Source organism: Suricata suricatta, chromosome 9 (genome assembly GCF_006229205.1).
Source record: "Suricata suricatta isolate VVHF042 chromosome 9, meerkat_22Aug2017_6uvM2_HiC, whole genome shotgun sequence".
Lineage (NCBI taxonomy): Eukaryota > Metazoa > Chordata > Mammalia > Carnivora > Herpestidae > Suricata > Suricata suricatta.
The window spans coordinates 103,739,040-103,764,831 of NC_043708.1; the positions used below are offsets into that span (position 1 = coordinate 103,739,040).

The 25,792-nt window shown below is 46.5% G+C and overlaps 1 protein-coding gene across 1 annotated transcript in view; it reads left to right on the forward strand.

Annotated features, from left to right (window-relative positions):
- Positions 1-25,792, forward strand: part of MAP2K1 (mitogen-activated protein kinase kinase 1) — a 79,614-nt gene that overhangs the window by 48,130 nt on the left and 5,692 nt on the right. Inside the window, exons 4-7 of the mRNA XM_029950387.1 lie at positions 2,117-2,194; positions 3,067-3,118; positions 23,097-23,221; positions 25,157-25,358. Of these exons, the coding sequence (XP_029806247.1) occupies positions 2,117-2,194; positions 3,067-3,118; positions 23,097-23,221; positions 25,157-25,358 (457 nt within the window). The remainder of the gene's footprint in view (positions 1-2,116; positions 2,195-3,066; positions 3,119-23,096; positions 23,222-25,156; positions 25,359-25,792) is intronic.

Here is a 25,792-nt window from a genome sequence, read left to right on the forward strand (position 1 = left end):
GTGGGTCCAGTTCTGGGCTCTCTATTCTATTCCATTGGTCCATGTGTTTGTTTTTGTGCCAATACCGTACTGTCTTGATGATGACAGCTTTGTAGTAGAGGCTAAAGTCTGGGATTGTGATGCCTCCCGTTTTGGTTTCTTCTTCAATATTACTTTGGCTATTCGAGGTTTTTTGTGGTTTCATACGAATTTTAAGATAGTTTGTTCTAGCTTTGAGAAGAATGCTGGTGCAACTTTGATGGGGATTGCATTGAATGTGTAAATTGCTTTGGGTAATAATGACATTTTCACAATGTTTATTCTTCCGATCCAGGAGGATGGAATGTTTTTCCATTTCTTTGTGTCTTCTTCAGTTTCCTTTATAAGTCTTCTATAGTTTTCAGCATACAGGTCTTTTACATCTTTGGTTAGGTTTATTCCTAGATATTTAATGATTTTTCATGCAATTGTGAATGGAATCTGTTTCTTGATTTCTCTTTCTGTGGCTTCATTTTTGGTGTATAGGAATGCAACCAATTTCTGTACATTGACTTTGTACTCTGCAACTTTACTGAATTCATTTATCAGTTCTAGAAGGCTTCTGGTGGAGTGGATCGGGTTTTCCAGGTAGAGTATCATGTCATCTCCGAAAAGGGAAAGTTTGACTTCTTCTTTGCCAATTCTGATGCCTTTTATTTCCTTCTGTTGTCTTGTTACTGATGCTAGAACTTCCAGCACTATATTAAACAACAGTGGTGAGAGTGGACATCCCTGTCATGTTCCTGATTTCAGGGGGAAAGCTCTCAGTTTTTCCCCATTGAGGGTAACATTGGCTGTGGGCTTTTCATAAATGGCTTTTATGATGTTTAAGTAAGTTCCTTCTATCCCGACTTTCTCAAGTGTTTTTATTAAGAAGGGGTGTTGTATTTTGTCAAATGCTTTTTCTGCATCTATTGACAGGGTCATATGGTTTTTTTTCTTTTCTTTTGTTAATGTGATGTATTACATTGATGGATTTGCAAATATTGAACTAGCCTTGTAACCCAGGAATGAATCCCACTTGATCATAATGGATAATTTTTTTTGTATGCTGTTGAATTCAATTTGCTAGTATCTTGTATTTTTGCATCCATATTCATTAAGGATATTGGCCTGTAGTTCTCTTTTTTTGTTGGGTCTCTGCCTGGCTTAGGAATCAAAGTGATATTTGCTTCGTAGAATGAGTCTGGAAGTCTTCAAATGCCATCTTTTGAGTGAAGTCAGAATTTCTTCTCTCTTCCATATGTGTAAAACTTTTCTTAAGCATATATCCTGTTTTATTATTTGCAGACTTTGTATCTTTACCCTGCTAGTTTGTACATTTAATGAGGACTAGAAATAGTTCTTTGTATCTTCATCCTCCATAGAACCTAACACAGTTCATGGCGCTTGGTAGGATTTGTGGAAGGAATCATTGCTTTCTATGACATTTTTCTTTTGATTTTATTAACTATGATTTTTTAGGATAATTCCTAAAGAAGTTGTGACATACACTGCTGATCAAATGGCTGACATTGATCGGCACTCACTGTGTGCTAGATGTTGTTCTGAGGGCTTTATGTGTATCAGCTTATTTAATACTTACAGTAGTTACTATGATTATTTTAATAGCATTAGATATCATGCCCATTTTATAGGTTGCGAGTAACCTGGTCAAAGACCTCCTGATAGGAAGCAACAGAGTTGATAGGATATGAATTTAGACAGTTTTCCTCTAGATCTTCTGGTCCTAACCATGCATTGTTCTGTCAGATTTCATTTTTAAGTAATCTCTGCACCCAGTATGAGGCTTGCACCCAGAACCCTGAGATCAAGAATCGCCTGACCCGTTGACTGAGCCGGCCAGGTGCCCCAGCGCAAATCTTTTTTTGATCCCTGAATTAGTCCTTTGTTTAATGATTATTCACGATTCGAGTTTCTAGCTATTTGATGGCTCCCACAGTGCCTTACATTTCTGTCTTTGAGGTCTGGAACAAATCAAAGGGTACCCTTCCAGGAGGATTTGCCACATGTGAGATTCACTTTCCTGCTGAAGTTTAACACTTAAAAGGATAGTAACAAACACTGCCATTAAATGGGTTGGTCTTCTTGTTCTTAGGATGGGGGTTCCTTGGATCAGGTGCTGAAGAAAGCTGGAAGAATTCCTGAACAAATTTTAGGAAAAGTTAGCATTGCTGTGAGTATATTGTGCAATTTTTCATCCAAATTCCCTCATTGATAAGTTAATGAGTTGGCAGGAAATGGACAAGAGAGGAAGATAGTAAGTCAGCCAAGGGAAATTTCATAAGAAAAGTGGGGTTTTCTCACCAGAATTTTCTCTGTCTTGATTCTAGATACAATATTCTTGCTCTGTCTCTCTCTTGCCAGAACTAGAAAAGTGACTTCCTTTATATTACAATCTGTGTCTGGAGAAATAGACCAGATATCCAAAAGAATTTCCATTTGTGGCATGAGTTGATTTATATTGCAGCTTTAGGCAAAAACTGAATTCAATCACAAGTTTTCTTTCTTTCTCTCTCTCTCTCTCTTTCTCTCTTCCTTCTCTTCTTTGCTTCCTTCCTTCCTTTTTCCTTCTTCCTTCTTCCCTTTCCCTCCCCTCCCCTCCCCTCCCTTCCTCCCTCCCTTCCTTCCTTCCTTCCTTATTTACTTTGAGAGCATGCATGTGCATGAAAGGGAGAGAGAGAATCCCCAAGCAGGCTCCGCGCTGTCAGCGCAGTGCCTGACATGGGCTCAGTCTTATGAACCATGAGATCATGACCTGAGCCAAAATCAAGAGTCAGATGCTCAACCGACTGAACCACCAGGTGCCCCAAGCACCAGGGTTTGTAAGATTGTCTAAACTTGCAATAATCAACATTGCTTAAAAATAACTGTATACCATCTAAAAAGATGGTTTCTTGATATGACAGGTTGAAATCAAATAAAAAATGAAGAAGGCAATTTTATGATATTAGATGAAATATTTTTCTGTATCATTTTAAAATAGGCTGATTGTTTTTTAACTATCACCATTTAGGTTTCCCATTTTGTTACATTCTTTTCCTCCAGGTAATAAAAGGTCTGACATACCTGAGGGAGAAGCACAAGATTATGCACAGAGGTAAGAAATTACGTGCTAGTTAGTATGCTTTGAATTTTAGCTGAAATCAAAAGTTGTTGCATCCTGTTGTATGTTTTGTTTTGGTATAAAAGCCATTGAATAGTATTTTAAATTTTTATTAACAAGTCTTTGGCTAGTAGTTATTTTTGAAGTAATCTTTACATCTAATGTGGGGCTTGAACTCGTGACCCTGAGAGCAAGAGTCACATACTGTATGACTGAGCCAGCCAGGAGTACCAGGTCTTTGACTAGTGAGTTTGATGGCTAGGGCAGCAAGTTCCACTCTTGGTTTGGTCTGGCCTGTTGCAGGTTACACCTGTTACCTGAGGCATGATCTCCCAGTAAGCCCAGGCCAGAGCCCCAGTGGGAGCTTAGTTACCTAGTCACCAGTGTCACCATCTGCCCACTGGACTAGACAATACATAGACCCAAAGCCATGACTGACTGGATGTGAGTTTGACTAAAAAAAACGAACAATCTTTTTTTTAAAAATAAAGGTACATAGACACTTACCATGTGACTGTACACTCTTAAGTATTTGTCCAAGATAAATGAGAAGCATATGTCCATACTTTAAAGCAACTGTATCCATGATAGAAAAGAGCAAAATGTTCTTCAATCAGCGAGGAGATTAACACATTAACAGTATATTCATGGAACAGAATACTGTTCATCAGTGAAAAGTTAAAACTATAAAACTTTTGAAAGAAAACAAACTATCTTAGTGACCTCTGTTTTGGCAAAGAGTTTTTAAATAGGGGACAGAAGGCACACAAACGGTAAAGGAAAAGTCAAGATATTGAAGTTCATCTAAATGAAAACATTTGCTTTTCAAAAGATACAAAAATGAAAAGGCAAGCCACATGAAGAGAAAATAACTGACAAAACCGTTCTCTGTCAAGTGACATTGTCTAGAATATATAAAGACCTCTCACAGTTTGGTAATAAAAACATAACTCGGTTGGAAAAATGGGTAAGCATTTGAACAGACACTTTACTAATGAAGATAGATGAGTGGCTGCTAAGTACATGAAAAGATAATTGAATATCATTAGTCATGAGGGAGATGCAGATTCAGAGCACAGTGAGCTCTGCCTGCACACCCACCGGAATGTGCGGAGAGACTGCCCATGTGTTTCTGAGGACGCAGTGACTGGAATTCTCAGACACGGCAGGCCGACATGTAAAATGGTGCGAGCCTGTTGAAAAACAGCTTATCCATTGCTTAAAATGGGAAGCGTCTGCCTACCCTACATGCAGCCATTTTACTTGTAGGGTTTTCCCTAAAGAAATGAAGGCATATGTCCTCAAGTCCTCGTACATGAATGTTTAGAGTAGTTTTACATGTATAAGCCAAAAACTAGAACTAACTCAAACGTCCATCAGTAGTTGAATGGATAAACACATTGTGGTACGTCCATATGCTGGATATTACTCAGCAATAAAAAGAATAAGCCACTGATAGGTGAAAAAGTAAACAGACAAAAAAAGAGCACATACTGTGTGATTCCATTTATATAATTCTAGAAATTGCAAACTGATCTGTAATGATGAAATGCAAATCAGTGGTTGCCTGGGGAGTGAGGGAAGGGGAAGAAGGGGAGGAAGGGAAGAATTACAAAGGAGCACAAGGAGACTTGTGGGGGTGATATATTTATAATCTTGATTGTGGTGACGATCACATATATAGATTCGTCAGATGATTCACTCTAAGTATTGGGGCTTATTGTATGAAAATTATATACCAGTAAGCTGTAAAAAACCAAAGGAAAAAAATAGTGTCGTTGCTGAAAACTAGTGATAAAGCAAGTTTCTTAAAAGCAGCCAGAAAAAGGGACAACCACTTTGAAAGAGAGTTTGGTAGCTTCTTTTAAAATTAAACCATACAATCAATTCATCAACCGTGCTTCTCCATATTGAGAGAAATGAATACATTTGTCCACACAAAGACTTGTGCACAAATGTTCATACCATCTTTATTTACAATAGCCCCAAACTAGAAACAGCCAAAATATTCATCACCAGACGAGTGAATAAACAAATTTTGATATATTCAAACAATGGAATTCAACTCAACAATAAAAATGAACAAACAGTTGATAGCAGTTTGGATGAATCTCAAAAACATCATGCTGAGTAAAAATAAGCTCTACACAATAGAATACATACTGTATATTTCCATTTATATGAATATCTACATCAGATGTAATTAATCCACAGGAACATTGTAATCAAGTAGATCAGTGGTTGCCTGAAGGCTGCGTGGGCTAGCGTGGGGATTGGCTTCACAGGATCTGAGGGATAAGGATATGTCCTATTTGGGATGCATCAAACTATAATCTTAAAATGTAAAACTGTAGAAAGCCTTCTCCTTTCTAACTGCACTAGCCTTTTTCTACTACCGCTAAGAAAAGTATCAGTAAAGAGATATGGTATGACTTGTAGGGGGAACACTTTTCCAGTGGTATATGGACCTTATTCTGTTTTTGTTTGTTTTTAGCCCGTGAGTGCCAGGATAGAATATTTTTGTTTATTAATTTCTAGGAAATAAGAGTAGCTGAAAGGAGAGGAGAGATGAACATTTCTTGAGCACGGGGCTGGGTTTGAGGGCTGTGAATGACCTAAATCTCAGAGGGGGGACCATCCGTGTTGTAGAGGGCTCTGGTGGAGGAAAGCCATTGTATCATCTATAAAGCAGAATCCTCTTGCCTACTCCTAGGTTATTGTGAGGATTAGGAAATTACATACAGAAAGCAGCTTGCAAAAGGGTTTGTGTAAGGATGGGCCTAATGAAGACTAATTGCCTTCCTTTTTTAAAGGAAGAATTTTTTTTTAACGTTTATTTATTTTTGAGAGAGAGAGACACACAGAGTGTAAGCAGGGGATGGTCAAAGAGAGGGATACACAGAATCAGAAGCAGGCTCCAGGCTCCGAGCAAACGGTCAGCACAGAGCTTGACATGGTGCTTGAACCCACAAACTGTGAGGTCATGACCTGAGCTGAAGTTGGCTGTTTAACCGACTGAACCAACCAGGTACCTCGCTAACTGCCTTCCTTATGCCTTTGTGTAGTTTGTGAAGAACTTGAGACCCACTGAGACTTAATTCCTCTTTTGAGCTGTACCTTGTGTGCTTCTCACTTTTGCTCATATTATTACTTGCCTTTCCTGGGAACCTTACTTCCCAAGCCTGCCCCGTCCCTCACACTCATGCCTTTTCTAGACTAAGTCTGTTCATCTTTTAAGTACAGCACCGAGGCTTGGGGGTCTGCCAGTTCAAGTTCAAATCTTAACTCTGTCACATACAGAGTATAGACTCTTGAGTTATTTATTCATCTGTAAAATGAGGATCGTTCATGCCAAAGAGCAGTAATTGCAAATTACACACTTATTTCGTATCCTTGTGAGAATTAAAAGGGCTTCCTTGTAAGTCATTAATAAATAAAACATTATTGTTTATCTTCGTTATATTGTTACCATAGTAATAATGTTTCCATTTAGCTCAGACATGTCTTTCAAGAAGTGTTCCAGGAACCTATCCCTTCCCAAAGTGGATTGAGTACTCCTTCTCTATTCCTTCGGCACAGAGTCCATTCCTTTCTTACTATAACAAATAATGGCTGTATTGAGGGCCTGTTATGTACCACGTCTGATGTGCCTTAGTGACTTGTCTCATTTATTGTTGACAACAGCAATGTCTGTTTGGCCCATTTTTCAGACATGGAACCGGAGCTCAGAGTTTGTTTTTCTCCCACTAGTCTGAGTTTCCTCAACTCAGGGGACATGTCTCCCTCATCTCTATTTCTAGTCTCTAACGTAAGAGCAGAGGATAGCTTGCCCTTGACGGGTTGATAAATGGGTGGATGTGTGATTAACTTGTGCCAGAACACACAGGAATCAACAGGGAAACCGGGCCAAGAACCCATGTCCCCTACACATTTGTAAAGCAGTCATTAATCTACTCCTGTGTTTGTCTCTTTCCACTGCCTTCCATGTACCATGCTCTGTGTCCTCAATGCAGAGTTCTAACTTGATGTCTGTTTCGAAGGGAGGAAAGTTTCAGCTCCTTCCTGGAATAACTAACTTGCTTTTCCCTTCTGCCCAGTGCTGCCCCCACTTTCTCAGGAATTCCTTTTCTGGCTCCACCAATTACTTTTCTTTGGCATGAAGAGCGGCTTTGTGGGCCAGACGGCTCTCTGGACAGAGATCCATGCTGGAGAGTTCTTTACTTGCCTAGCCAAGAAGGGGAAGTCACTAGGACTTCTGCTCCAGTGAGCAGTGTGTACAGGCAGCCTGGGATGGCTGCTCGCTTTTCAGACTCTGGCCATTGGCGTCTTCTCCGGAAGCCCTATAAGAATCCCCTGTAAGGCCCAGGCTATGGAATGGTATTCTTGCCCGATGCGATTGCCAAGTGAGAACAATGAGTGGAGGATTCCTGGAAACCTGAGTGAGGGTGACAGTGAGACAGTGAGTCTCCCTGCCTCTGTCTTTAGGCTTCCTTGCTGCCAGGAAGTTCTTCCTCTGGTCTAAATATAGTCTTTCCTGATAAAATTTAAACTCTGTGCCTTCTCATTAATGTCCTTGAGGGAAAATGGGGAAGGATGAAGAGGCTCTCTCTCTGTCTCGCATTTTTATTTATTCCTACTTGTTGATAGTGATTTACTGGTGATAACTTAGAGATTATTTCAATTAGCTTTCACCAAGTCGTAAACCAACCCAACACTTAAAAGTAATAAACTGTTGTTTTTAAACTACTGTTAAGCTTGTGGATTTGTTGGGCCTCTCCTCATGTATTCATTCATCCCCAGAGAGGCTAGCCTCTCCCCCGGCTGGCCTAGCCTCAACTAACGCCTTAGCTTAGGTATTGTTTTTTCAGCTAAGTAGTAGTCCCTTGAAAGGTTTTCATTTATCTTGAGTCGACTGGATGAGTTGAAGGACTCTTGGTCCTAGTGGGATATCCTACCTTTTGTGTGCATGTGTCTAGCTGAAAGGAATTTATTTCAGTGAGGCCAACACCAAAAAGACAGTGGCTGAGCGTCCCTAAGGTACTGAAAATACTTGTAGGTTTATATAAGGAAAATGTGGGACAGAGATTGGTGGGTACATGCAATGGTCCATATAGATCAGGCCCATCATTGTTTTGGGTCAGTCGTGTGGGGTCTTGCCAGCATCAGGGTGGTCCCTATTGCTTGTGGGGTAGTTTCAGTTTCCATAACAGAATGCTTTGCCCTCCAGGTCTTTTGCTTGAATTAGAAGATGAGCTAGAAAGAAAACTTAATCAATTAGAAAGACCATACTGAATCACTGTGCCCTCACGAGAGAAGAGAAGAAAGACGAGATTGAGGTCAAGGAGGTGGCTGAAGTCCTCTGTCAGTCTGTCCTAGTGTTTTGCAGACATTGTATTCTATTTCCCCTGGCTGTTCAGTAGGCGAGCAGTCTGTGTGGCTCACCTTGGTGTATGTGGTTTATGGGCTGTTAAATCAGGGAGTGGGTGTGAGATCGGTGAGCGCCCTGGGAGTGGAAGCTTTCTCTGGCATCTCTGGGTAACATTCTGGTGTACAGTCATGGGTAAGTACGTGCACAAGTCCCCCTCCGTGTTTATTTGCCCTTCTCACAGTAGCTATTTGTCTTAATATCCATAGAATACCTACCAAGTGCAGGGTACTGAGTAAATCACTACCAAGGGCATAAAGATGGCTCAGAAATGAATTGTGTCCTATGGAAGCTTAGAGTCTAACAGGGGAAAAGTGACTAAATACATGGTGGAACACAGCCAGTCTCATTTTTTATGCACAAATTGCTTCCCTGCCAGCTTTGAAAAAGAATTTGATGTGATATAATTAGTCCGGATTCTTTGGTTGTGTCAAAAATCTAGTGCGAGATTACTTAATCAAAAGAGGGAATATATTGGTGTGGGTTACCTGTTGGAAGGCACGGATGAATATAAGGTTGAAATGACAGTCTCAGGACCCTGTTATCTCTGGGCTTTCCTATTCCTGGTATGGGCTTCCTTTCCAGTCTGAGTCTTTTCACTGAGGGTAGCATGGACCTCACTAGCCCCAGTCCTTAATGCTGTCTTCCAGAGAGAGAACTCCATTCTCCTCTAGGCTGGAATCACTGATTTGCTGTGCTTGAAGTGCCTGCCCACCTCTGGGCCCATCATTGGTTCCAGGATGGTCTGATTGACCCTCCCTGGTGCTAAGTCCACCCCCAGGCAGGGCTTTTTGGTGGGCACCCTCGGAGAGAAAACATTGCTGTTAGGAGCATATCGCAAATGAAAAGAGGGGTGTTATTACTAGAAGGTGGGGAGGAGGAACAAATGCTGAAAACTAGCAAGTTAGGAAGAAAATTATTGTTCTCTACAAAAATGATTAAGCACTGGGTCAGAAAGACAAAAGACCGCGAACAGATCAAAGCCACATTTATACATTTGAGCAGGAGTGGGCAAACTGGTGGCCCACAGGCCACATATGGTCTGCTGCCTATTTTTGTAGGGCTTGCAAGCTAAGGATTGTTTTTCAGAATTTTGTGACATGTGATAATTGTGTGAAATTCAAATTTCAGTGTCTATAATGAAGTTTGTTGGAATACAGCTTGCTTATTTAAGTGTTTTCTATGACTGTTTTTGTGCTATAATGGCAAAGGTGAGTAGTTGCTTGTGAAAGAGACCGTATGGCTTTAAAAGCCTAAAATATTTGTTCTGTGATCCTTTGCAGAAAAAGTTCCTGACTGCTGTTTGTTTTGTTTTGTTTTGTTTGGAGAGAGAGTGTAAGCAGGGGAGAGGGGCAGAGGGAGAGAGAGAGAGTTTTAAACAGGTTCCATGCACAGTGAGAAGCCCAAGCAGGGCCCAATCCCATGACCCTGGGATCATGACCTGAGCTGAAATCAAGAGTTGGAAGCTCAACTGACTGAACCACTCCTGACTATTGAGTTTTAAGGGGAAGAAGAATTCCTCGACTGAGAGAACTTATTTTATTATTAAGAAATTATTTTTAATGTTTATTTTTGAGAGAGAGAGAGCAGGGTAGAGGCAGAGGGGGAAGAAGACACAGAATCCAAAGCAGGCCCCAGGCTGTCAGCACAGAGCCTGATCTGGGCCCAAACTCCCAAACCATGGGATCTTGACCTGAGCCGAAACCAAGAGTCAGACACCTAACCGACTGAACCACCCAGGCGCCCCTCCACTGAGGGGACTTTAGAATTTAAGCACGAAACAGCTTTAAAGTTCTCAGCTTTGAGTTCTTGACGAAAACATGATGGATGACATAGGTAGGGGAGGGTTTTTTTCCCTGATCCTGAAGCTCTGAAAGCAATTAACCACAAAGGTTTGGAGGTGCTCTGTGGCAGCAGGTCCTATGTCTGGTGCGACCCCAGTGGTTAGGCTCTGCCTCAGGGGGTGGGAGGTGGGGGTCTTAGCACGCGGCTGTGCTTCGTGCTGCTTGCAGCTGTGATTTGTGCTGCCAGCTCACCCTTCTCCCTAGCCCACTGCAGGTATCACGGGTTCATTTTGATCAAGACCCTGAAAAAACACTATGTAACTTAAATTGATAGGGAGTTCATACACCTTGGCCCATAAATTATTTCTGCCTTGGAGTTGCTGGCTGTGAAGGTCAATAAATGCCAAGAGAAGTTTTAAATTATGCCTCAAGTCGTTTTTTTCTTCCATTAGATGGGGCAGTGTGTAACCTGCCTGATGTTGATGTGCGGTGCTGGATTGGTAGCCTGGGCCTGCAGCGCACCGGAAAGCTTGCTGAGATTTCTGAGGGGACACACAGCTGATGGCTTTCTTTAGAGCTCTAGTGGCTTGTGCCTGGGGCGCTCCTGCTAGGAACGTGCTCTGGGGCGGCTCCTTATTGGCCAGGGAGCCCTCAGTCAGAATGAAAGTTAAGGCTTCTGCTGAGATTCTGACCATGTTTTTGGATCCCTGTCCTGTGGGATATCCGGGGGTCTCCAGAGCACCTCTGGGGTATGCAGGCCACAGCCACCACAGGAACTGGGTCCTCAGCCACGGTCAGGGTTTAGGCCCCGAGGACTTCTTCTCTTCTGTCTGACTTACTGTTGACACACCGGTAGGCAAGATTGGAAGTGGCCCAAGTGTGTTTTTGTTTTGTTGTTTGTATAAGTTGTTTGTAGCAGACTCACATGTGATGATTTTTTTTAAGTTTCTTCATTTTTTGAGAGAGAGAGAGAGAGAGAGGGAGAGAGAGAGTGAGCGAGCGAGCGAGCGAGAGAGCCAGGATGGAGGGAGAGACAGGGAAACAGAATTTGAAGCAGGCTTCAGGCTACGAGCTGTCAGCACAGAGCCCCAACTGATGAGTTTCTGAGTGGGTTCTTCTGTGACACTTGCCAGGTGCTGGCCTACCTGCGGGCCTTTTCTGGTGTCCTGCCCGGCTTCCTTGAACAGAAAGTCAGGGTGGCTGCTGAGCACACACGGCTCTGTCCTGACTACAGGCCCTGTCTGGGTGGCAGGGGAGTGTCCCCTGTGCCTCCATCAGCAGGCTGCCCAGGGTGTCCAGGAGCTGGCCCCGCTGTACCCCTGCTTCCTTTGCCCACCAGCCTCATCCACCAGCCAAGTGGTGATAATCTCATGGGAGTCAGTGAATGTACTGGGAAAAGCCGATTCCTTTGAACTCTGTCTAGACTGTTCCACCTTCCAGATGGAGAGAGACAGAGAGTGGATAATTAGTAGCTAGAATCCAGTGTGCTGGTCTCTTGGTGAGAAATGTGAGTCACGTTTTCTCTAGAATTACCTCAGCTGCTAGACCCACAGCGATGGATTATGGTTCCAGATGAGTGTGTGTCTTAGCTCCTCAGGCGAGGCAGATGGGCCGTTGGAGGAGGGAGAGTGCTTCCTCAGCCCCCTTGGGGGAGCATCATGCAGGAGGTGGTATTTGCGCCGAGCTGTGCGGCGCAGGCACAAGTCACACAGGTGCAGCCTCGGCGAGAGCAGTCCCAGGTAGAGGTGAACACCTGCATCCTGGCACCGTGTCAGAACACACAGATGCGTCCTTACGGGAAATAACCAGTCGTTTCGGGGGGCTGGTCTCGGTTCCTGATGCCGAGCGGTGGACTTCGGTAAGGAATGCTTGAGGCACTTGAGGGAGGTCTTCACTGTCTTGCTCAGGAGCTGGACATTGTCTCAGGCAGCGGGGAGCAGAGGAGGCTCCTGTCCGTGGAAGGAAGGTGAGCTGTCCTTTGAGGAAGAGAGCTCTGGCTGCTCTGGCTAAGATGAGCTGGAAGGGGAGAGAGGTCAGGCAGGAGGCTGTTGGCCATGGTCCAGTAAGAGCGGGTGTGGGTCTGAGTCAGGATAGCTGAGTTGGGGGAGGGGAGGCAGGTTGGGGAGAGTGTCAGGGTTTATTCTGGTAAGCCCTTGGATGGCAAAGGGTAGGTGCTGGTGCAGCCAGATGGGGAGGGGAAGGCAGTTGGAAGATTTGATCTGTGACCCTTCCTGGGCTGTGGTACAAGTGGTAAAGGGAGTGTGAGGCCCAAGCTTGTGCCTAAATGCCGTACCGGGTCCCTTTAGGAAAAGCCCTGTTAGCCCAGGCTGAGAGGTGATCCTGGGAGGGCTGTATCCTGTTCCCTCTCACATCACAAAGTCTCATTTCTTTCTCTTTTTTTTTAATGTTTATTTTTGAAGAGAAAGAGAAAGCATGAGCAGGGGAGGGGCAAAGAGGGAGAGGGGATGGAGTTTCCAAATCGGGCCCTGCTGCTGACAGCACAGAGCCTGATGTGGGGCTTACACCCATGAACCACAAGATCATGACCTGAGCTGAAGTCAGACACTTAACCTACTGAGCCACCCAGGCGCCCACGTGACCTCATTTCTCAGGGGGCTGGGCCCGCCACTCTCCTCAGTTACTGGTAACTTCCTGAGGAGAACCACGGGTCCCAGAGAGCATGCCTGGTGACCAAAGGGCACATGTCATTAACCATCACCTGAGACAGAGCCCAACTTTTGACGCCCAACACCATAGAGTGACAATGCAGTCTAGTTAGTGCCTCTCCGTGTGAGGGTGGGCTGCAGTGTTAGACCTGATAGCACCAAATTAACGAGAAACGGACGCGATGGGGTTTTCTGTTTCCATGTGGAAACAACACATTTCAAAGTTTATAGTTAGAGGTATGTGTCTCCTGCCTGTGGATCGTGTGCAGCGCTGTCATTGGATGGTAGTGGCAGGCATGGAGTCCCCAGACAGCTGCCGCCCACCAGGTGGCCTCAGAGCCCCTGCCTCCCTCTCTCCATCATCCTGGCTGCCCAGTGAACCAAATAGAAAGTTCTGTCCTACTCAGCAATCGGCTCCCTGATTGATCCTAATGGAGTAATCATCTCTGAGCCTCATCTTCCTCCTTCATTTAGGGGTAATCTCTTCCTCCTCCATCTCCCGGAACTGTCCACAGGTTCAGATGAAAGTGTAGGGACACGTGTGTATAACAGCCTCAAGGTTGTGGCATTTAAAGTTTTTTTTTTTTTTTTTAAGTTTATTTTGATAGGGAGAGAGAGCACAAGCACTGGGGAGGGACAGAGAGTGGGAGGGAGAGAGAGCAGCGCAATTCACAAACCAGAAGATCATGGCCTGAACTGAAATCAAGAGTCAGATGCTTAACTGATTGAGCCACCCAGGTCCCCCAGTGTTGTGATGTTTAAAAGCCCATTGAGGGGCGCCTGGGTGGCTCGGTCGGTTGGGCCTCCGGCTTTGGCTCAGGTCAGGTCTCGGGTTCGTGGGTTCGGGCCCCGCATCGGGCTCTGTGCTGGCGGCTGGCTCAGAGCCTGGAGCCTGCTTCCGGATCTGTGTCTCCTTCTCTCTCTGCCCCTCGCCCTCTCATGCTCTGTCTCTCTCTGTATCGAAAATAAATAAAACATTAAAAAAAAAATTTTTTTTTAAAGCCCATTGAACATGTAATGTTCAATAAACCAGAATCTCCTAAGAAGCTTCTAGGCCTATTTGGAGCTAGTGAGTGGCAGAGCTAGAATTCAAACCCAGACCTGCCTAACTCCAAAGTTGGTGGTGCCGTTTCCATACCACAGTGTGTGCCTGCTTAGTAATGTAATTTTCGATGCCACTTGGTGAGAACCAGCGGATGTTAGGATTCCTGGTTGTTAGTGCACACTGATTAGCTCAAACCATAAAGAAATCAAACTCAGGAAGCTAAGAATGAAGCTGTTCTGAGGGAAAGTGGTGTCCAGGGCCTTAAATGCCATTAGCTGTTAGACTTCACTTAAGATGTACTGATAAAAAGATGCTCCTAGGGCGCTCTCATTTGTTTCTCTTTGTAAATTTTTCTTTCTTTTTTTTTATGTTTATTTTTAAGAGACCAGTGTGTGAGCCAGGGAGGGGCAGAAAGGGACACAGAATCTGAAGCAGGCTCTAGGCTCTGAGCCATCAGCACAGAGCCTGACATGGGGCTTGAACCCACAAACCGTGAGATCACGACCTGAGCTGAAGTTGGAGGCTTAACCTACTTAGCCCCCCAGGCGCCCCTCATTTCTTTCTCTTTGAACATGGCTTTATTCTGTCAGGCTGGTCGGCTCTACTTTGTGGGAAGCATCGTCTCTGGCTTTAGTCTGATTCTCAGGGAGGGAAGAGCCCCCACCTTCTGTTAGAAAATCCTGAGGAAGGACTAATTGGATTGATACGGGTCATGTGCCCAGACCTGCTGGGATCCTTGTGATGGGGATGGGGGCGCCGTGGGCAGCCTGCTGTGTCAGGGCCCGGGGTCAGCATTCTTGGTGATGTTCACCTGGAGCGGTGATTGCTCAGAGAGAGGATCTCTTCTCCCGAAGAAGAGTGAGGGGTGCGGGGAGGGCTCTGCTCAGTAGGCTGTGTGAGGACTGTCCGGCCCATCTGGCTCACGTTTGTCCTTAGATCTGTAAACACATTTGGCTAAGTGCTTTTTTTTTTTTTTTTTTTTTTTTTTTTTTTTTTTTTTAAGAGGCCTGTCCCAAGTTAAGCTAGAAATGACTGATGAGTGGCCTCTTGGCCTCCTTTTCCAGACTGCTCTGGTGCATGATGCCGACAGTGACCCAGGCACAAATGGTCCTGCCTTACTTGTTTTGGGGGTGCTTGGGCCTCCAGAAATACAGTGATGTTGTTAGAAATTTTTCTCGCTTTCCGTTTAAAAATGAGCAGATCTCTGGCTATCACTTCTTTTCCTTTATCCATGGTCTCAACCCGCGCTCCCTGCTTCAGTAAAATTAGCCTTCAGGCCAGAAGAGTTTTGTTTTTTGTTTTTGTTTTTTAGCTAATTGCCCTTTCTTGAATTCTGGCTGACAGGTATCCAAGCTTGACAACATTGTTTTCCTGTCTGCGGGTGGGTGATTGACTTTGAGATAGATTGCGGATCTGCTGCCGTCTGAATTAGCCCTCAGCCTGCAAGGGAAAATGTGTGCTTTGAGGCAGTTTCTTTTAATGGAAAAGTTACTTTGTGATCTTTGGCAAGTGGCATCTATTTCCTTAAGCCTTGATTTCCGTATCTGTAAAATGGGGCTGCTCTGCCAAATACTATTAGGGGGTCATTGAAAATGAGAGACCAAGAATCCAGGACCTGTGTTTCCCTTGAAACACGTGTTTCCCTTTTCTTCCTCTTCACTCCTCTTCACTCTCTCTCACTCCCTCCCTTCCCCCTCTCCTTTTAGTATAACCTCTATACCTTTTGGCTGCCTTTATAACATCCTGTTTTAAAAATGTTGACCATTTCTTGGAGTGGCGTCTACTAATGAAAACCAAATTCTGAAAAAGAAAAGAAAAGCAGATTCTGAATGCTTACAATATTGTCTGCTTAATTGTCAGCCTGTGTGTGCCTTTTGGGTCAGGAGATGGGCACTGAATTGGCCGAAGGGGATGCCCAGAGATAGCCAGATGACTCTTGGAAGGGAAGGAAAAAATTTAAGTTGCGGTTGGTGACCGTGGTTCTAAGAAGCGGGGAGAGAACAGTGGCTGCTGGTGAGGATCTGGCCTCTGGTGGTGAGCGGATTCCCCCTGTCAGCACACCACGTCCTGCAAGCAGCGTGTCCCGCACTCGGAGAGGGAAGCCTGCGCGCACTCCCAGCAGAGGAAGGTTTCCCTCACAAGCAGACCCCAGGCAGATCCTGTTCTCAGATGAAGCTTGTTAGGTCTGTAACAGGAGCGACTTTCTATCACAACTTCTATTTTTTGTTTTTTCATTTTTTTATTATTTTAAAAAAGTTTGTTTTGAGAGAGAGAGTGTGTGCTGGGAGAGGGACAGAAAGAGAGAAAGGGAGAGAGAAGAATCCCAAGCAGGCTTCACACTCAGCACAGAGTCCAACACAGAGCTCAATCCCACGATCCTGGGATAATGACTTGAGCAGAAATCAGGAGCCCCTAACCACAGCCTTCAAGGTTGACATCACATTATGTTAGTTTCAGGTGTACAGCATACTGATTTGACAGATGTAGCTATTGGGAAATGATCACCACAGTAAGTTTAGTTGACATCCATCACCACACAGTTAATATTTTTTTTCCTTGTGATGAGAATTTTTAAGATGTACTCTTTTTTAAAATTTTTTTAAATGTTTGTTTATCTTTGAGAGAGAGAGCATGTGTGAGGGAGGGGGAGAGAGAGAGAGAGAGAAACAGAAACAGGAATCCAAAGCAGGATCCAGGCTCTGAGCTGTCAGCACAGAACCTGACATGGGGCTTGAACTCATGAACTGCAAGATCATGACCTAAGCCGAAGTCGGACACCTAACCGACGGAGCTACGCAGGCGCCCTTCAGATGTACTCTTTTTCTTTCCTCCCCCAAATCATGGTCATTTTATTGAACGTTTATCCATTTGGAGCCGTAGGGCTAAAATAGGATTGGAGTGCCAGGTAGGTGGTTACACACGTGGACTTCTACACCATTAAACAGGAACGGCTGGGGGGAGGGGCGGGCAGTCTGCAGGAGGGATGTGGGCTGTTGGCCGTGATCAGGTCTGGGTCAGCACGCTGGGGAGGTTAGTACATTCACCAAGCCCTTGTTTCCAGGCTGTAGAATGCTGAGGATTTCCTCAGACAAGGCCTAAGATATACTCTTAAGGGCACCTGGCTAGCTTGGTTGCTAAAGCATATGGCTCTTGATCTTCTGGTCCTGAGTTCAAGCCCCACGTTGGGTGTAGAGATTATTTAAAAAAAAGAAAGAAAAAGATCTACTCTTCTACTAACTTTGAAATCTATGATTCAATATTGTTAACTGTAGTTACATTGCACATTACATCTCAGGAACCTTTATCTTAAAACTGGAAGTTTACACCTTTTGACCACCGTCGCCTGCAACTGAATAATGGCCTTCCTGAAACTTCGGAGTACAACTCCGCATTTGCTCTGACATTTAGAGCCCAATTATCTAGGCTCTGGGTAATCAATTATAGCATCAAGTAGCCATTAGCTCCCCGTGCAGTCTTGATAGACGTCTCCGACTCTCGGCCTCCGTGTCTTGTCTGAACACTGGAGTGTATAGCTGGCTTCTCCCTGTTGTTCTGAGGATTAAAGAAGACTCTGTATTTAAAAGGCCTGGTGGAGTAAGTCTTCCATGACCCAGACTGAGTGTGGTGTCTTCCCAGGTTGGCTGGGCTCACCAACCCCTCCATCCCCAGCTTCCTCTAAGCTGCATCCGTTCTCCTTCACAGGTGGGGGCTCAGCTAGGGGAGAAAGCTGTGCTCTTCGGGAAGGTTGGGTGGGGAAAAGAGGTTATAGTTATGGCAAATTGAAGTGTTTGGGATTTTCTCTGAATGTTAATTTCCTTTGCTATTTAATTAGCTCCCTGAGGTCATGGATGAGTTTAACCTAGAGGTGGAGACCATTTTTTGACCTACCGGGGTTAGCCACCTTTTCCCTTCTGTCTCTTCACCTTTAGAGAAGGGTTATTAAGGATCTTCTGTGGTTGCTAAGAAGTGGTCATTTGAGGTCTAGAGTCACCATTTAAAAATCTCATTTGTCTTTGTTTCTTTAACTTCTAACTCACTATCCAAAGTCACTTTTGGATTCAGCCTTTGTCACAGATGAGCCAGTGTCTGGTTTCCAGGCGTCACTCAGTTTACTGCACTGGGGCCCTCATTTATTCTTTTCGTGTTTCTCTCGTGCCCCTGCTTCCCTCCCCTCCTCCCTGCCCTTCTGTTCCTGCATGTCCATCTTCTTCCATCTTGTCCTACCCATACACAAGTAAAAGCAGCTTCCTATAAGATTCTCTGCCACCAAAATGAGGGTGGGAGGCCAACACCTTTCTTCATCTGCCTGAGAAGGACCTTACCTCGACTAGTTAGGCTGGCACAGAGCCTGGCTGGTTGGAATAATTCAGAATATCTGGCCACAATGTCCTGACTGTCTGTCTTTGCCCTTAACATCATACAGACGCACATGTTCTTGGTATTTATCATGTTCTGTCTCCCCTAGTGGTGATGGCCTTGAGGACAGGGATAGGAACTGTGTCCTTTTTTACTCATGGCTCAGTCATAACTTTAAAGAATAAACAAATGACCCACTGAATTATTGAATCCAAACCTCTTGATTTAGAGTGGTGGCAGATGCTCAGAAACTAAGTTAAAATCATGCACTCATGAGGGATAAAATCCGAAGACTTTGAACAGTGGTTATTTCTGGGGCAGAAAATATGAGAGAAGAATATATTTCTTCTACTTAGTTTTCTCATAAAACCTCCTTGTTTGTTTTTGAAGAAGGGGGCTTACCCATCCTCATAGGGGCTGAGTAGGATTGGGGTAACAAATCTTAGCCTCTCATCGGTTTCCTGAAGAAGCTTGTCAGCTGGGGGAGCCTCATGGGTGCTGGGTGTTTCCTCAAGAATGCAGCCTGGCCTACCAGATCCTGGCATCCCCCCCAGCCTCGCCTTCCTGATACTGGAGGGTGAGAAAGGGAACTTAGAAAGGGCCTAGGCCCCTGATTTGAACAGTGGTCGAGGTTGCTGCTGGGAACGATGTGGGAAGAAGCCCGCCGAGGCCTCCCCAGGTTCAGCCCTCCCAGGAGCAGGGCAGTTTCCCAAGTGGCAAAGGGGACCCAGAAGCACTTGCACCTGGAAATCGAGGTGAGGGTGAGTGGTAATGAAGCATGTTTCCCATGCAGGGGCCAGCACAGAGGGGCGGGCCTTAACCCTGGGCAGGGTGGACAGGGGCCATGTCACAACATGAAGCTGGAGAGATGAGGCGGGAGCAGTGGTGGGCTTGGAAAGCCAGGCTGAGAGGCCTGCTCCTGACTGCGAGGCTCCGTGCAGGGGCTGTCCCACTGGGGGAACGCCGCTTGCTCTGCAGGACCGAGTGAGGACGCCGATGCTGGGGACGGGGACAGAGGAGGGAGGGCGGCGATTGTGGGGAGCAAAGAGGGGGTGCTGTCAGCTGGAGGAAACCGTCTCTCTGGCCTTGTCTAACGGGTACCTCTTTTACCCCAGAGGAGAGCCTGGGCTTGCCAGGGAGGGCCACGTCCCGGCCCGGTGGCTCAGCCACACAGGTCTGCAGGCCACTTTTTGTCTGGGTCACCAGGAGGGGCCCCTCAGACTTCCCCTCTGCTCCTCTGACCCCATCCCCTGTGGTCTCTGCAGCCTCCCAGCCGGTGTTGTTCCCTGGTGTGGGGGAAGCTGGAGCTGACAGGCAGGGATTGAGGAAAGCGGTGTTACATAAGTTCGGAGGAAAGGAGGCTGGCTTGCCATGTGAATAGAAATCAGATGCAAGCAGTTCCGGAGGCCGTGCGGCCACTCCTGAGCAGCCTTGAGAGAAGCAGAGCGGGGAAGCCAGCAGAGGAAGGAAAACTCGGCGGGGGTGGAGGGGGGCTCTCTGTCGGGGAGGGCTGAAGCTGGGCTCTGGTGGGTGAGCTGCTTGTCCTGCAGGGCGGCCTGTGGAGGAATCCCCTGCCCCTGTGACAGGGCGTGTGGTGCATATGCCCACGCTACATTAGGTTGGTCCTGCTCGCCACCTGGCAGGGTCCTAAAAGCTCTGATTGTCACCACCACTTCGCTGACAAGTGGCTGGTGCTAGAGAAGCAGAGGGCCTGGCTCAAGGCTGCTGTTGGAGCAGGTGGCAGGGCGGGGATTTGAACACCGGTCTCTTGAGCCAAGGCCACCCCTTGGATTCAAAGTGGAGCCTAACTGCCTTGGGCACATTGGGAAGCGAAGGAGCCCTGGCTTCACCCCAGGCACCAGGGTGAAGGGTTGGGATGTCCAGTGGTAAGTGTGAACAGAGTCTCGTGTTGGAGGGCCTCCTGGGCGCGGGCCCTCCCTTGCTCTGGCCTGCCGCTCAGTGGCCCTGCGGCACACCAAACACTAGCCTCTGGGGTCGGGTGTCTGTCCTCTGTTTGAGGAGGCTCCTTGGCCAGTTTGTCGGAGCCTGCCCCTAATACTACGTGGGGGGAAGAAACAGAAGAAAAGTTCGTCCCTGTGTTTGAAGTCATTCCCCACAAGGGTGTGTGCCTCTACCCAGGTTGTTGCTCAAGGGTCATTCCTGCACAGAGCGCCCCCTTCTCCTGAGGGGGTCTCTTAGCTGGTTTTATCTTTTTTATTTCCTTCATAGCACTGAGACTACCTGGTTTTGCACATTTGTTGGGTTGTTGTCTGTGCTTACACTACAGAGTTGAGCTTCATGACAGCGGGAGCCCAACTGGTTCCCCCGGCTGTCTCCCCGGTACCTGCATGGGGCCTGGCATGGCGTGGTGCCCAGTGAGCATAAAAAGGTATGTAGAACAGAGTTGGGTCCTATGGCGGCTGGCTTCTCTGACACCTAGGCCTGGGTCCAGCTTCACCCAGTTTTTGCAGTGTGACCTTGGACAAGTTCCTAGACTCTTCTGGGCCTTAGACTGAGGGGAAGAACCAGACTCCCCTAAGACTACTTCGGATGCCTGCATTCTGGAAGTTTGTATGTAGGAGACAACAGGGAGCATGCCAGGGGATTTGGAAAGGTATCCTGTCCTGGGCCATGAGGAAGGCTAGGTATTGGGAAGACCACACCAATGGCTCGAGGTGCTTGTGTGTGTACCCGGTGAGTTCAGAGCCAGTCATTCATGAGTGTGTTGGAGCACCTAGTGTGTGCCGGTTACTGTGGCAGCTCTGGGGCTGCAGCGCTGGAGCAGGCAACCAGCAGCCCTGCCCTGCCAGGGCCGGTGGTGGGTACAGAGAAGCTTGAGCTGCCTGAGCACTACGCTTAGGACTTGACCCGGCCTTGGAAATGAGGTGGGGAGGGGCAAGGGAAAGACTTCACTTTACCCTTGGAAAGATACATGGACTTGTTAGAGTCTGTTTAAGGATAAATACAGACATCCATCATTTTATTAGGCTTTTTAGGTACTGCATTTTTTACAAATTGACTGTGTCAGTCTTGCGTCATGCAAGTCTGTGCCATTTTCCCAACAGTATTTGCTCCCTTCATGTCTCTGAGTCATGTTTGGTAGTTCTAGAATTGCTTAAAATTTTCATTATTATATTTGTTATGGTGATCTGTGACTATGACCCACTAAAATGGTTAGCAGTTTTAAAAAAATGTTTATTTTGAGAGAGAGGGCACAAGTAGAGGAAAGGCAAAGAGAAAGGGAAAGAGGGACTCCCAAGCAGGCTCTACACTGATAGCACAGAGCCTGACATGGGGCTTGAACTCCCAAATCGTGAGATCGTGACCTGAGCTGAAATCAAGATTTGGACACTTAATAACTAACTGAGGTCCCTAGGTGCCCACGGTTAGCATTTTTTAGCAATAAAGTATTTTTAAGTTCAGGTATGTACATTGTTTTTTTAGACATAATGATGCTGTATTTAATAGACTCTAGTATAGCGTAAACATACTTTTATATGTACCTGGAAACCAAAACATCCATTTGAGTCTCTGCATTGTGATACTCACTTTATCGCAGTGGCGGAAAACAGAGCCTCCAGATCTCTGAGGTGAGCGTGTAAATGCATTCATCTGAGAGCACTGAAGGGGAAAATAATGGGAATAGTAGTTCTAGTAGGTTCGAATTATGGGGACTTGGTTTGTTCCTCTAGTTCTCCAGAGGCATCTCTGTCACTTCTGTCAGAGACTGCCTGTCTTGGTGCATGGTTTTGGTCTGCTCTTAATGGGTCTCACTGCTGACGTGGGGCCACAAAACCCTGGCCTGGGACTTTTACCACGTTCCAGCATTGTTTTCCCACCTGTAAATGAGAACACTTGACCTTGCTTTGCCCACTCTGTAGGGCAGTTGTTTGAATCAGAGAAGATGGCGGAAGAAGAACATTTGGAATCTAACCTCCCTCTGCAAGAGGAAGGGTCAAGGGACCAGTAGTGATGGTGGCAGCCGAGTGGGAAGTGGGGAGGGCCGGGGTTAGGGTTGGGGTGCTTCCAGGGGCACTGCCCTGACTGGTCCCCTCAGGGTGGCAAGGCACTCGGCTTGACTGGCAGTTTGTGCAGCTGTGGAGGCTGTTTGGGAAGTGACTTCAGTGAGAACCATTAAGTCGGCTCCCAACCTCTGCCACACATATGCGTAAAACCCAAAGGCTATGTGCTTGGTATCAAGGTCAAAAATAGGAATTCCTGCTCCCATCCCCTCTCTAGTCTTTGGTCTGAGCCTCAGCAGGCATACAGGTCTTATTATTTGTGTTTTTCTTCCTACCTTATGATCCAACCATAGATACTATATCTTGCCAATAAGGGTGATTGAAACAACAAACTTGGAAATCTTGATTATTCATGATAATGGACTCCTTCCTGTGGGTCATGTGTTTAAGTCTGGATTCTCAAAGAGTGAAGATCCACTGACTTTCTGTACTGCTTATATAACAGGTTATCATTTCCTCTCCTGACAGTACTTTCTCGAATCCTGAACTAGGGGATTGAGGGACTGAATGAGGGACTGTGGTGTCCAGTGTTTGCAAGCCACGGGCTGGCTTTGCGATGGCAGCAGGTTGTTGGACTCACGCTCAGGGCTGATCTGTCTTTAAAGTGCTCACCCTCTCCCTCTCCCCATCCACCTGTGTCAACTCCCTCCTTTTCTTTGTTCCCTCCCCTGCAGATGTCAAGCCTTCCAACATCCTAGTGAACTCCCGTGGGGAGATCAAGCTCTGTGACTTTGGGGTCAGCGGGCAGCTCATCGACTCCATGGCCAACTCCTTTGTGGGCACAAGGTCCTACATGTCGGTATGAGCAGTGGGTTCCATTTCTCCCATGTCTTTAGATGGGCAGGGATAGGAGCCAAGTGGGTGGCCTCCTCTGCGGAGCCAGAACCTGTGGAAGCTGATGGGGGTTGGGGAGAAAGAATGAGGGAGGAGGCATCTTGGTCCCTCCCCAAGGAGGGGGTAGCATGTTCTCTCCTCTTCCCCATGCTGTGAGCTCGGGCGGACAAGGATAGGGCCCTAGGTGTCTAAGTTGTCCCTAGGGTCTGGCTCAGGGCCTGGCATGTGGTAGGTACCCAGGGGCATGTGACTCTGGGTGAGTGCTGGCGTGGGGCAGATAGAGGAGCGTTAGGGTGGGTAGGGTCTCCGTGGAGGGACAGTGAGTGCAGGCTCAGATTAATTGAGGGGCAGGCACAGAGGCTGGGGCATCCCGGCACATAGTGTTTCCTGTGTCCTCGTCTATGTGGTGGCCCTGTAAAAGGGAAGATTATTGCTCCCATTTTAGAGATGAGGCAATCCAGATGCAGAGCCAGGACTGAAAGCCAGGTCTCCTTGCCAGTTAGTCCTCAGGCAGTCTAAGAACTGAGCAGCTAGCATTCTAGATCACTCAGCTGCCAGCCACAAAGTTCAAAATCAATCAACACTCTGGGACCTGTTGATCCAGGGTTAGTGGTTCAGGTTTTTGTGGTTACATGGTAAGTTCCAAAATAGTCCAGTGTTTGAGTTAGTGAAAATCCTTTGGGAAACATTAATGATGTCTAAAAAAAAAAAAGTATAATTGTCAGAATAAAGACTTTTTGCAGAGTTCTTGAAATACATGTGTTATTTCAATTAACACTGAATAAAAATAATGCTTTGTATAGCACTATATATTTTTTTCCTGACTCTTCTGACTCAACCCATATTCGTGTAGCATTTTGCAGCATCTAACATACATTTTCATTTGGTTTGACCTTCTCAGTAACTGTAGTAAGAAGAGCAGGTATTTTGTTATGACCTTATTGTTGTGAACACCATGTTCATCAGCTCCACTTTATAGATGAGGAAACTGAGGCTCAGGATCACATAGCTTACAAGTTGCAGAATTGGAATGTGAACTCAGGTCGTCTGACCCCTTTGTCTTTTCTACCACTCCGTGTTGTCCAAGGACAGTCAGTGAGTCTGTGTGGAGCTGGTCTTAGATTTCAGCTCTCCTGACTCTCAAAGCTGGTGTTTTCGGTTTTGTTTTTTTAATGTTTATTTTTTTGAGAGACAGAAAGAGAGACAGAGCACAAGCAGGGGAGGTCAGAGAGAGAGGGAGACACAGAATTTGAAGCAGTTGAGCTGTTAGCATAGAGCCTGATGTGGGGCTTGAACTCACGGACTGTGATATCATGACCTGAGCCAAAGTTGGATGCCTAACTGACTGAGCCCCTCAGGCACCCCTCAGGTGTGCACTTTATACCCATTGCACACTTCCTTCATGACCCATGTTCCAGAAGCCTCATGTTTCACACGAAGGTGACGAGATGAACCTCGCAAGCTGGGCTTTGGACAAGCTGTGCTGCACGTGCAAGACAGTGCCCAGACTGGCAAAGCTGGAGCACCAGCTGAAGTGGCAGCGGGGGTCCAGCCAGGCCAGAGGCCGTCAGTCGAGGGCAGGGTACGGGAAATGGCAGTGAGGAGGCATGGGTCAGAGTCACAGGAGCCAGCTCGGGTTTGAACACAGTAGCTGGGGGCAGATCAGAAACCAAGAGAAAGCAGTTAGTGGAAATTCCAAAGAAGAAAAAGTGCTTCAGCAGATATAGGGCCTGGGCTGGCACCAGGCAGGACAGGCCACTCCCGGTGATGCAAACAGGTCTCAAAAGGGCAGGGAGTCCTAAGGCCTCCCTGGAGCATCCGTGGAGCCTCGCAGGTCCCTCTTCCTTGTGGGCCTGGATTAGCTCACAGGTGACCACAGCTGTCTCCATTTCTCCTGCAGCCAGAAAGACTGCAGGGGACGCACTACTCCGTGCAGTCGGACATCTGGAGCATGGGGCTGTCTCTGGTGGAGATGGCAGTTGGGAGGTATCCCATCCCTCCTCCAGATGCCAAGGAGCTGGAGCTGATGTTTGGGTGCCAAGTGGAGGGAGATGCGGCGGAGACACCACCCAGGCCAAGGACCCCTGGAAGGCCCCTCAGCTGTGAGTGGCCCCAGCTTGGACTGGGGGCGTCCCTTACTGCTATGGTTTCCAGGGGGGCTGATTGCCTATCTCTGTTCACCAGGCTGGGGGATGGGGGAGGAGCAGAGCAGGGTCCCCAGGTGGGTTTACTGTGGACAACTTGCCGCCCTTTGTTGACTGCCTGCTGTGTTCCTGGCACTGCATTTAACACATTATATGTGTTAGCTACTTTTTAAAAATCATGACTTTTAGGTAGATTTTCTTTGAGAAAAAATTCACATAACATAAAATGTACATTGTGAAGTGTACGGTTCAGTGGTTTTTAGTATATTTTTCCATGTTGTGTAATCATCACCACCATGTAATTCCAGAACATTTCCATCAGCCCAAAAAGAAACCTCACCTCCATGAGCTAGCCCTCTCAGCTCCTCCCACCCCCCCACCCCCTGGCAACG